Here is a 13565-nt window from a genome sequence, read left to right on the forward strand (position 1 = left end):
GGCGGGGGTCCCTCTGGCGCATGGGAACTAGTACTAGTCATAGAGTGCTAGTGTTGGCATCACAGTGTGTTAGGGTTGCCTACCAGACCCTCTCCTTCAGGGAGAAAATGCTCTGTTCCTGGACTTCCCTGGTAATGTAGGATTGCCAGCACCTGTGGTGACACCTTTCTTATCAGTTACCTAGCTCCCCACAGGTGCTGGCAATCATACATTATCCATACCTCCCAGCATGCCCCTCTCCAGGAGGACACAATGGTCTGATCCTGGGCTTCCCTGGTAATGTATTATTGCCAGCACCTGTGGTGACACCTTTCTTATCAGTTACCTAGCTCCCCACAGGTGCTGGCAATCATACATTATCCATACCTCCCAGCATGCCCCTCTCCAGGAGGACACAGTGCTCTGCTCCTGGGCTTCCCTGGTAATGTATGATTGCCAGCACCTGTGGTGACACCTTTCTTATCAGTTACCCGGCTCCCCACAGGTGCTGGCAATCATACATTATCCATACCTCCCAGCATGCCCCTCTCCAGGAGGACACAATGCTCTGCTCCTGGGCTTCCCTGGTAATGTATGATTGCCAGCACCTGTGGTGACACCTTTCTTATCAGTTACTTGGCTCCCCACAGGTGCTGGCAATCATACATTATCCATACCTCCCAGCATGACCCTCTCCAGGAGGACACAATGCTCTGTTCCTGGACTTCCCTGGTAATGTAGGATTGCCAGCACCTGTGGTGACACCTTTCTTATCAGTTACCTAGCTCCCCACAGGTGCTGGCAATCATACATTATCCATACCTCCCAGCATGCCCCTCTCCAGGAGGACACAATGGTCTGATCCTGGGCTTCCCTGGTAATGTATGATTGCCATCACCTGTGGTGACACCTTTATTATCAGTTACCTAGCTCCCCACAGGTGCTGGCAATCATACATTATCCATACCTCTCAGCATGCCCCTCTCCAGGAGGACACAATGCTCTGCTCCTGGACTTCCCTGGTAATGTATGATTGCCAGCACCTGTGGTGACACCTTTCTTATCAGTTACCTAGCTCCCCACAGGTGCTGGCAATCATACATTATCCATACCTCCCAGCATGCCCCTCTCCAGGAGGGACACAATGCTCTGTTCCTGGGCTTCCCTGGTAATATATGATTGCCAGCACCTGTGGGGACACTCTTCTTATCAGTTACCTAGCTCCCCACAGGTGCTGGCAATCATACATTATCCATACCTCCCAGCATGCCCCTTTCCAGGAGGACACAATGCTCTGCTCCTGGGCTTCCCTGGTAATGTATGATTGCCAGCACCTGTGGTGACACCTTTCTTATCAGTTACCTAGCTCCCCACAGGTGCTGGCAATCCTACATTACCAGGGAAATCCAGGAACAGAGCATTGTCTCCCTGAAGGAGAGGGTCAGGTAAGCCCTGTAGTGTGTGTGTGCACACCTCCCAACATGACCCTCTCCAGGAGGGACACAATGCTCTACTCCTGGACTTCCCCCTGAATGTATGATTGCCATCACCTGTGTTGAACCTGGTTTAAGTGATAAGAAAGGTGTTTCAAAACAGGTGATGGCAATCATAAATGAAGAGGAAAGTGCAGGAGCAGTGTTCATCATACATCATACGTAGACCTGGTACACAGGTGTATCATGAGGAAGAAATTATAATCTAGTCAGGTATATACCACATGGAAAGCCTGTTTTTGTCCCACTGTACCATGCTCTGCAGGCAACCTCACAGGCTCAGTAAGGATGGCCATCGACCATCGATGATTAGAAATCATCGATGGTTTATGGCCAATGTCAAATAGTTTTGACATCGATGGGGGAGATCTAGATGATTTGTCACCATCGATGTCAGGCTTAACGGAATAGTTTTGTTTTTATTTTTTCATCAAGGGGCCGGGACACAGAGCATAGCTCCGCCCCTAACACCCATTAAGCCCCACCCCCGTTTTTTGATTGTCCGACCAATCTTTCAAAGCAATTGGATGACCATCGATATATAAAAACATTGATGGTCATCCATTGCATACTTATACACTATCAATGGACCTATAACTCTCGGTTCGCCTGGTGCACGCACCCTATACGGCGTGCAGGGGGCAGAGAAGGGTGGGGGGGCCCCGGGCTGCCTCATCAAAAGATGTGGGAGGTTACCCGCGGCATAAGAATGGATTTTTATGCTAAACATCCATTAGCAGCGGTGGGCGGACATTCGTCATTGCCTCAGCTCCCTATGCTCATCACCAGTAATCATTGGCAGATAGGTGAAGCTGCAGCACTACCCCACTCCCATGCACAAAACCTTTAGCTAAAAATAAAACCCATGCCATCCACAGCGGGGCCCTAGATAGAGGGGGGCTCAGGGATACTGAGCCCCCCCTTAATCCGGCCCTGATAATCACCCCTTTATAGTCCTGCACGAGGCCTGACTTATAAGTGCTGACGTCCTACATTCTGATCCAGGGATATCTCCATTTATAGACTACAGATTCCTAGCGCAGACTCAGATCCGTTACCAGAACAATGTCACCCCGGGACACTGAAAGTGAAAGTAACAGAGTTACAGCTCTCCTCAGCAGACTCCCTGTTCCCAGCTGCGCAGAGTCCATGAGCTAAAAAGAACTACAGTAAATTGTGATGAGGAACGTAAGGAATTTAGGACGATCGGCCCAGGAAATGTCTCATACGGGACTCGTATGTCTGCTTATCCTGCATCATGCCGGTAAGTGTCAGCATATCTGTTTTATCGTGTGACGCTCAATATCACAATCAAGTGTGCATGCTAGAACTGTGACAGGGCATGCTGAGATCTGTAGTACAGCAGCAGCTGGAGGGCGGTTTATTGAACACCCAGTGAGACAGCTAATGTGAGTAATGCAGAACACACAGGAAATAGAGAATGATACTCTAACAACAATCCCCCACCCTGTAGCAAAGCGAGTGCGACCTCTGTCTTCTCTCCCTAGTCTGCAACGCCCACATTCCAGTATAGTCAAGCAACTGTGAGGGAGGGGAGGGGGGGAGGTTGACAATGCAAACTGCAGTTAGGGCCTGATTCACACCTGTACATACCTCCTAACTTTGTATGCGATTATGGCAGGACCTTTGTGCGCGTCGTAGCCGCACGTCTGAAATTTGGGGGTGTGACCTCGCGACGAGGTGGCTTGGGCTTCGAGTCGCATCACTCGCACGAGGCCGCACCCCTGTTTTGCCACTGCTGCCCCTCTGCCTGCGGGAATTCATCGCTGCCCAAAGGGTGGCAGGGGGGACTCCAACCTGCAACCCCCCGCCACAGGACACTGCTGGCTCTGGGCAGGACACGGGAAAGCGGGACAGTTGGGAGGTTTGCCTGTACATAATTAGCAGCCCCCCGATAATCAAATAACCGCACATGACCATGTTTCGTAGTGCGCATGCGCAAGGTAGGGGGACCTTGTGAACAAAGCCAGTGATGTCCTTTTCATGCAGGCTGTATCCTGGGTGATTGACAGGAACCCGGCGTTTGTAGGGTTCCAGATGTTTATTGGGAGTGTTCAGAAATACGCAGATGGGGCGAGATGTACTAAAGGGAAAATGCGGTAAAACCCCCGTTTTACCGCATTTTCCTATGTACTAAAACCCGTTCGCCACGTCACCGCAGGGCAGGGTATCGCCACCTTTGGGTGGCGATACCCTATAGAAGCCTATGGGCTTCTTTTCGCCGCCCGCCGCGTCGCCGCAACCCCGCCGCCTCGCCGACCCCCCCTTTCCCCCCTCCCTTGGGCTTACCTTCTTGCAGGTCCTCCTGGACCCCGGAAGGTAAGCCCTTCCTCCCCCTAGCAACGCAGCCGGACGTCCTTCCGGCTGCAGGGGGAGGAGGAAGCGCCGGGGACAGCTTGCTTAGCTGTCCCCGGCGTGAAAACTGCAGAAGCCGGCTGGGAGGTGACGGAGACCCCCCGCAGACCACAGTACAGGTATCGCGGGGGGCCTCCGTCACCGCATCGCGATGCCAGCCGCATATGTTAGTACATATGCGGCGGCATCGCGGCGGGGGGGCGCGAAGGGCGGCGATGTATTTTAATACATCCCGCCCATGGTAACCAGGCGTTTAATGGGAGAACCTCTGACGTTAGCTCTGGCCCCGATCGAGTCATCCTTTATCGCAGCACCGAGTGCTACACAGCCGCTGCACACGGGCGGGGGGGGGGGGACGCTTCCATGGTGCTGTGATTGCAAATGGATTAACTAGTATTCAAGATCTGAAGATTGTCAGCCCAGTGATCACGTCTGAATCAGACCCTTAGTCTTAGTCTGTACTGTCAAGTTTAAATATGATATATTGTTCAGCAGGGGTCAGTGGCCGCCCACCATGCACAGTTTATATATATGTATATATATTGAAAAAAGTGTAAGTAAAAAACATGGGGGGGGGGGCCTTACGGATGTGCGCAGTCTGTGCTTCCTGGCGCTGTATCACCTGGCACCGCTGCTGCCACAATGGGATACTGGTTATGTACCGGGGGCTGTGCTGACTATCTATTGTGGGGTGCGTGGGGGCTTATGTGCTGAGTATGTGGGGCTGTGCTATCTATTGTGGGGTGGGGGTTATGTGCTGAGTATGGGGGGGCTGTGCTGACTATTGTGAGGTGGGGGATTATGTGCTGAGTATGGGGGGGCTGTGCTGACTATTGTGGGTTTGGGGGTTATGTGATGAGTATGGGGGGCTGTGGTGACTATCTATTGTGGGGTGGGGGTTATGTGCTGAGTATGGGGGGGGGCTGTGCTGACTATCTATGGTGGGGTGGGGGAATATGTGCTGAGTATGGGGGGGCTGTGCAAACTATCTATGGGGGCTGAGCTGTCTATCTATGAAGAGCTGTACTTTATGGGGGCTGTGCGGTCTATCTATGAAGGGCTGTGCTTTATGGGGGCTGTGCTGTCTATCTATGAAGGGCTGTGCTTTATGGGGGCTGTGCTGTCTATCTATGAAGAGCTGTACTTTATGGGGGGCTGTGATGACTATGGGGGCTGTGCTGTCTATCTATGAAGGGCTGTACTTTATGAGGGGCTGTGATGACTATGGGGGCTGTGCTGTCTATCTATGAAGGGCTGTACTTTATGGGGGGCTGTGATGACATGCGGGAGCTGGGACGAGTGGGGCACGCGAGCCTCATTTGCTTGCCATTTGACGTGCCAAATGAATGAGCATGGCTCTATCTGTAGCTTAGTGGCCCTTGGGCTTCATTGAAATGTGGCCAAACTGTCTAAAATGTTGATTACCCCTGCTGTATAATATTATCCCATTAATATCTCATGCACTACCATCCACTATCGCGTGGTGGGAGAATAAAATAGCGCAGTGGCACACTTTGACCACCCATAGAGACATAGGGCCTTATTTTGGTTCATTCTTTCTGACAAAATCCTTCTTAGATGGACAAAACCATGTACACTGCGGGTGGGGCAGATGTAACTTGTGCAGAGAGAATTAGATTTGGGTGGGGTTTTTCTTCAAAGTGAGATCTATATTGCAGTGTAAAATCATGCAGTCAGTATTTTCCCTGCACAGAAACAAAATAACTCACCCAAATCTAATTCTCTCTGCACATGTTACATCTGCCCCCCTGTAGTGCACATGGTTTTGTCCATCTAAGAAGGATTTTGTCAGAAAGAATGAACTAGAATAAACCCCCAAGTCTGGTTCCCAATGGAACCCAGTTGGTGAACAGATATAACTACAGGACTTTGGGAGAGATCAACGCGATGACAGCAGTTTGGTACACGCCTTTGAGACTGTAACAGTGGTTACTGGCAGGGTAATTTCCCACCAGAGGCTGTACCCTACTTTGTTTTGAAAAATTATTTTCTATATCGTGTTGCTACTGTACAAGGGAAAAGGTAGATCAGCTCTTAGTTCCCCAAAAACTGTAGCTGTTGGTATTAGAAGCACATACACATTCATGGGGTGGTCATCTGGGGGTGCAGAAAACACTCCAACGCATCCAGTCAAGGTTATTTTGGCCCAGCAACTATGCTTCCATTAAGAGTTATTGCCCGGTCAGGAATGCCCAGTGTGCCAGAGGACAGCCCCACAGCCAGAGGTAAGGACTCCACTGGTACCCCTCCCTATCATATCCATGCCTTTTGAGCGGATTGGTATGGATCTGATAGGGCGAGTGGAAAAATCTGCTTAAGGTCACCAATACATACTAGTGGTAGTGGATTATGACACCAGGTACGCAGTCTATACCCCTGAGCAATATGAAATTTGATACCAATGCCATAGAGCTACTAACCATGTATAACTGCTTAGGAATACCGAAAGAGGTCTTAACGGACTAAGGTACACCTTTTGTGTCTAGATCCCTGAAGGATTTGTGCCGGTTGCTAAAAGTAGACAGGATTACCACCTCAGTGTACCACCCACAAACAGATGGCCTAGTAGACAGGATTACCATCTCAGTGTACCACCCGCAAACAGATGGCCTAGTAGAAAGATTTAATACAACCCTTAAGCAAATGATAAAGAGGGCAGTGTCACAAGAAAAACAAGATTGGGATCTGCTCCTACCTCACTTGATGTTTGCGGTCAGAGTACCCCAATCCTCTACAGGGTTTAGTCCCTTTGAGCTCTTCTATGGCAGACAGCCCAGAGGAATTCTAGATCTATTAAAAGAATGGTGGGAAAACCAACCATGCCAGGACCCCAATGCCGTTCAGTTTGTTGCCCAGTTATATGGCCGTCTAAGGCAGATTGCGCCACTCCTGAACAAACACATGGAAAGGGCCTAACATCGTCAGAAGCAAAGTTATGACATAACCTCAGTCAACCAGTCCTTTAACCCAGGAGACAAAGTGTTAGTGCTGGTACCCACCACAGAAAGCAGATGTATACACAATGAGATCACAGAGGCGGTGGGACCAGTCAATTACATGGTGCGACAGGAGGGTAGAAGGAGGGAGGTACAAATCTATCATGTAAATCTGTGAAATCCGTGGAAGGAATCTGCCAGTCAGCCCTCTTTGGCAGCTAAAAAGATTCCAGAATGCCAGATGCCCATTGAAGTCACGCTTAGTCCTGAACAGAAACAGGAAGTGGTGAGCTTGTTGAAGCGCTGCCAAGATGTGTTTTCTGCCATCTCGGGAAGACACAGATCATCCAACATGATGTTGTGCCTCCACCCGGGGTGGTCATTAAACAAAGGCCATATCGCATACAAAAAGCAAAGCTGGCAGCGGTAAAGCAGGAGGTGGAAGAGATGTTACACCCGGGGTTATAGAGGAATCCACCAGTGAGTGGAATAATCCAATTCTCTTCGTACCTAAGCCTTCAGATGCTTTAAGGTTCTGCAATGACTTCCATAAACGAAATCAAGTGTCCCGGTTTGATTCTTACCCTATACCCCGGGTTGATGCATTGGTAGAATATTTAGCCAATAGTCAGTATCTCACTACACTTGATTTGACAAAAGGTTATTGGCAGATTAGTTTAACAGAAACTACTAAGGCAAAAACAGCCTTCTCTACCCCAGAGGGCTTATTCCAGTATACAGTGCTCCCATTTGGTTTACATGGTGCCCCAGCAACCGTCCAGAGCGCTAGGAATAAGTTGCTGCGGCACCACAGTATATATATATATATATATATAGATAGATAGATAGATAGATAGAGAGAGAGCATACGGTCTGAAGCAGCACTTCTCAAATGGAGTCAGTTGCGGTGCCTGCCGACAGCTCCCCGTGCCGGGGGCAACAATACCAGTCTTAGTAGTGGTGGCACACGCTCAATAACAATTTAGAACACACGTCTTGTAGTCAACGTTTCAAAGCTTTAATAACACGCTTCTTCTTCAGGACAAGATCTTGTCCTGAAGAAGAAGCGTGTTATTAAAGCTTTGAAACGTTGACTACAAGACATGTGTTCTAAATTGTTATTGAGCGTGTGCCACCACTACTAAGACTGGTATATATATATATATATATATATATATATATATATATATATATATATATATATACAACAAATGGGGGGGCCCCTTCCTGCGCTAATGAAATAGGAGCAGCACCTCTGAAGGGTCTTCTGTTAGACAAGACCCAGACAATAGAAATGGAAAAAGGGGGGGATCAGAGTGCGCTAGTATACAATCGATGTAGATTTAAACATTTGATATTTAATATAAATATAAAACGTACAAATATATGTACAATGTACAGAAATAAAACAAGCCCTTATTAGGGTATCACAAATATACAAATGGTGAACATAAATAATTGCTGTTCAATTCAGGAAATCTTGATCACAGTTATCCCAACGCGTTTCGTCATGTCATGACTTCATCAGAGGCGGACATTGCAATCAGCAGTGACTGTAAGTTATAATACATAACATCAATAATAAATTCATATTTATAAAAAAAGAGAAAAGAGAAGAAGAACAAGAGGAGATGATGGAGGTGGAGAAGAAATGACCAACATGGATAACCCATGAATCACCGGGTACAACTACCCGTAAACACCACGTGGTGATTGGTAATTGTACACATACCTATGTGTGTCCTATATACAATTTGTCTGGAGCTTGATGCCTCAGAATCAATCCGGTGTACTTTCAGCAATCTACATAGATTTTTCAAAAAGTCATATTCTGACCCATGCACTTAATGATAAACAAACTTCATAAATAGAGATGTTTTACATACCGAAAAGGGACAAGGAATGGTCCTAGTATAGTGTAAACTGTCAAGGATTTTGCCAGATGAACAGAATCTAATGGTGGAATCATCTTAATTTTAGTATACAATAACAGTCCAGGGAAAACATGCAAGTTCATTTCACAGGTTATACTTAAAATAGAATGAAAAAATGGATGAAAGAGTACTTACTAGCAGAGAGATCTGGAGCAATAACATGCAGCAGGGGTTCACCAGTGTGAGTGATAGCCCTGTGTATCCAGTGCGTTTAAATAGCCCAGAGAGTGTGACATCACTTCCGGGTTTATATTTATCCAAAAAGGCTGTAAACAAGCTGTTTAGATTATTTTAATTGCGGTGGAGCATCATTAAAACTCCAAACCGCATTGATATCTGCTGTATGAACAGCTAGTGCGCCCAAAAAACAGTCCTAAAAACGTGTTTAGGAGCCGGTGGAACACATAATCATTGGCGTGCGTTCCATCCGGCGGCCATTTTAAATGAAGGAAAAAGGAAGTAGATCATATGTGTGGAACGCAAATGCGTTCCTTAGCGCGGATATGACGTCCCGCTAGTGAAATCGCTCAATAGAGGCTATGAGGGGGAGATATAAAACGCAATTAGTGCTTTACTTTTAATATGTGTAATCCTTAATATTATCAATAAGTGTGGGGGATACTATTTTAATAATTCTATGTGCGGAAATTATATGCTTTTTTAATGTGACTATGTGAAGCGCATAATCATTACCGTGCGTTCCACCTGGCAGACATTTTGAAAAGATATTATATACGTGAAACGCATATGTGTTTCATAGCATGGATATGACATCCTACTAAATGGCTAGTTGAGTGTAGGGAACACATGTAGGGATTGTTTAGTGCCTAAAAAAAGGATATGACATCCTGCTATAGAGCTGATTAAGTGTCAACTATAGGGAAGTGAAAAAAACTGTTTCATATTAATTGCCTAAAAATACTCAGGAAAGGTGACTACATGATATTTAAAGAGACCTAAGTGGAAACTATAATTCAATGGCACGGACGTCAAATTCTTATAGAATGACAATTAATATTCATTCCTTCAGTGTAGGGAAAAAAATGAATGAAAAATATGAATATATGTATATACGCATATATATATATATATATATATATATATATATATATACACAATGCAGCAGTATTTCAAAAATGTGGCCGTTAGAATACAAAACTATGTAGCAGTATTCCAAAAAGTACATAAAATTAACCATCAGAACTGAACTTGCATTTACATAACAAATCAATTTCATAACAGATTGATTGTATGAACATTATAATCAGTAAAGAAGGATAACAATAGCTGGGGACACTTTATGGAAATTCATGGATAATAGAGTAGATCAAAAGATAGAAGATGGAAATAGGCTAATGGTTATATAAATGCCACTACATCTATACCTTCATTAAGGCCTTTGGGTTTTAAAGTGTCGAGAGTATAAATCCAATAACTCTCTCTTTTTATCAGTTGTTGTCCCCTATTACCCCGGGTTAAGGGGGATTTTCTCCAAGATTGTGAAAGAAAAATTCTCCTTTGTTACTGTCGAATTATGTTTCTCCAGATAATGCCTCGGCAGACTATGTATCTTAACTTTATTCTTGATGTTCCGCATATGTTCTTGGATACGGATTTTGGTCTGTCTGATAGTCTTTCTGATATATTTCAGGCCACAATCACAGGTAATCATGTAAACTGTGTAGTCTGAATTGCATCTTTGATGGAGTAAACTCGGCCATCTTCAAGAGTGTGGTTGAAGGGTGTTCTGTCCAGAAATTTGCAGCAGATGCATTTATTGCATGATGATACTCCTGCTTTTTTGATCAAAAAATTACTTTGGGTGCTTATTTTTTCTTTTGTAATTGGTTTCAGCCTACTGGGCGCCAATATTGTTTTTAAATTAGTGGCTCTTCGATAGACCACATTAGGTTTTGGGGGAAGATGTTGGCCCAAAATTGGGTCTCTTAATAGTGTGTTCCAGTGCCGTTCTAGAATTTTTCTGATGGTTTTGTTGTCACAATTATACTGTGTGATGAAAGGTCTGGTGTTCATTGGTCTTTTGGTCTTGGGGTTTTGTTCAAGCAAGGTGTTTCTTTCTTTGGTGGCAGCATTGGATCTAGCCGTGTCTATAAACTCTTTTTTGTACCCTCTCTCCAAGAATCTTCCATAAAGGAGTTCTGATTGTAGCCAATAGTCGTCTATAGTACTGCAGTTCCGTCTGATCCTCAAAAACTGAGCGTAAGGGACGCTGTTTTTCCATGTAGGATATATATGGGAAACGGTCATCTGTCAGACCACACTTAGGTCGACAGTCATTAGGTCGACCCCGGAAGGTCGACTGGCCCCAAGGTCGACAGGGTTAAAGGTCGACATGGGTCAAGGTCGACATGACTTAAGGTCGACATGGGCCAAGGTCGACATGGGTTTAGGTCGACAGTCATTAGGTCGACATGGGTTTTTCACTGTTTTTTGAGCCGACATGTGCCGACAGGTGGTATTTCATGCCCTACCATCCACTAGTGCGTGGTGGGAGAATAAAATAGTGTGCCGAGCGCAGCGAGGAACCGCGCCCGAAGCATTGTGAGCGAAGCGAGCGTTCCGAGGGGCTGCGGTTCGACTCCAACTGTGTCCATGTCGACATTCGGGTAAAAAAAAACAGTGAAAACCTCATGTCGACCTAATGACTGTCGACCTAAACCCATGTCGATCATGGCCCATGTTGACCTTAAGTCATGTCGACCTTTAACCCTGTCGACCTTGGGGCCAGTCGACCTTCCGGGGTCAACCTAATGACTGTAGACCTAAGTCTGGTCTGACAGATGTACCGATTCCATATATATATATATATATATATATATATATATATATATACAACCAATAATCTGAAGAGCGCTCGGTCACTATTTTATAGCGAGTGGTCAATCTTATAAAGATTCCTTCATGTGGCGCAGCCTTTCCTCCACGATAGAGGCTATCTCCAACCTCAGAGATAGGGTACATGCGAAAAAAGGAATGGGAGGAGGCGCGCAAGTGAGTATAAAGTATGACAATTTTTACTAGATCATAAAAGCTCACGTACACATACTGTAGGTTAAAAGAAAACAGCATATTTGTCACCAGCGTCCAAAGAATTTCGGTACACCCGGATTCCCCAGAGACGGTATCAAAAGCTTTGTAATGCAGCGTGGATATCTGCTAGGCTTCACCGCGGGATCAGACCACCGGTTCACGTACGACAGGAACACCCTCTTATATATACTGTACACACACACCAGGGTGATCCAGCACAGCCACTCATCCTTTACAATCCTCAGCGGGTGCCAGCACGAAGCCGCAGCATACACAAATTCCAACAGAATGCAGCACTCCAGCAAAATTTTCAATAACTCTTTTTAGTGAGCAAAAAACAGTGACGTTTCAACACATATCGTGTCGTCTTCAGCCTGAAGACGACACGATATGTGTTGAAACGTCACTGTTTTTTGTTTATATATATATATATATATATTTAGATGACATTGTTATTTTCAACTCTGTGAGACACACCTACTGTACCAAAGGTAGAAGCTGTCTTACAGTCTGTGCGGGCACACAGGTTTACCGCCAACCCTGAGAAATGTGCCATTGGTATGGTGGAAGCCAAGTATTTGGGGTACATTGTGGGCAGAGGACAGGTTACACCTCAGCCCAGTAAGGTAGAAGCAGTTCTCACCTGGTCTAAACCTAAGTGTAAGTCACAACTTAGGACATATCCCGGTCTGGTGGGATATTATCGCAGGTTCATTCGAGATTTCACCACTAGAGCGGCTCCACTAACAGAATGTCTTAAGAAACAGTCCCCAGACAAAATAACGTGGTCTAGACCAGTGGAAACTGCTTGGCAGGATTTAAGATGAGCTTTGTGTACCAGGCCTGTCTTGCAAGCTCTTGACTATAGAAAACAGTTTGTGTTGCAGATTGATGCCTCTGGGACAGGATTTGGAGCAGTTCTCTCCCAAGAGGTAGATAGAGAGGAGAAGCCCATCCTCTACCTTAGCTGTATATTATTGCCCAGGGAGTACAAGTACTCAGCTGTAGAGCAGGAGTGCTTGGCCATTAAGTGGGCAGTTGAGTCATTAAGGTATTATTTATTGGGGCAAGAGTTTATGTTGGTTACAGGCCATGCGCCCTTACAATGGATGCATACAAATAAAGAGGTGAATGCTCGGGTGACCGGTTGGTTTTTGGCCTTGCAGCCATTTAAGTTTGAGGCATCGTCCGCGGAAACAGCACCTCAATGCCAATTCCCTGTCCAGTAGGTTTGTAGGTCCTGAGCCTCCAAGCAACCCTATGGTGAAGCTAGGGGAGGAGGAAGAAGGTGAGGTGAGGTGGGCGACCTCTGGAAGATGGTGGAGGGCTGTGTACCCGGGTTTATGACACAAGTAGGGGTGTGGCAGGGTCAGCATTCCCACACATAAAAGTAATGTGGAGGATCCAGACCAGGTTTTGTTGGCAGTAGCAGGATCCTAGGTGTGTAATCAGCAGCACCTGGGATGTCCTGATTTAAGGCTTCCCATGGCAGAGTCTACTTGCTCACGATGGTGGACTATCTGCCCAAGTCATAGGCCGGGGGTGTGGGTTAGACTAGGAACCATTGGAGCCATTTTGGACTCTGCTATGCCTGTATGTTACTGCCTGTGATACCAGCTGTATATGAATGTCACCTGCTATGCTGTACCTGCCGGTGAGAATAAACTACCACGTCGTCATCTGAGACCCTGTGTTTGATCTTTGTCACACTACACATTGATTAACCTCTTCTGTGACCGGGAAAAGGCAGCTGAGGAGTAAGGTTAGTTATGGTG

At 46.1% G+C, this 13565-nt stretch overlaps 1 protein-coding gene across 1 annotated transcript in view; it reads left to right on the forward strand.

Annotated features, from left to right (window-relative positions):
* The first annotated feature begins 2373 nt into the window (after positions 1–2373).
* LOC146019891 (uncharacterized) overlaps positions 2374–13565 on the forward strand; it is a 123083-nt gene continuing 111891 nt past the window's right edge. Inside the window, exon 1 of the mRNA XM_083152526.1 lies at positions 2374–2736. Within this exon, the coding sequence (XP_083008652.1) occupies positions 2652–2736 (85 nt within the window). The 5' untranslated portion in view covers positions 2374–2651. The remainder of the gene's footprint in view (positions 2737–13565) is intronic.

Source organism: Crinia signifera, chromosome 7 (genome assembly GCF_055691185.1).
Source record: "Crinia signifera chromosome 7, ASM5569118v1, whole genome shotgun sequence".
NCBI lineage: Eukaryota > Metazoa > Chordata > Amphibia > Anura > Myobatrachidae > Crinia > Crinia signifera.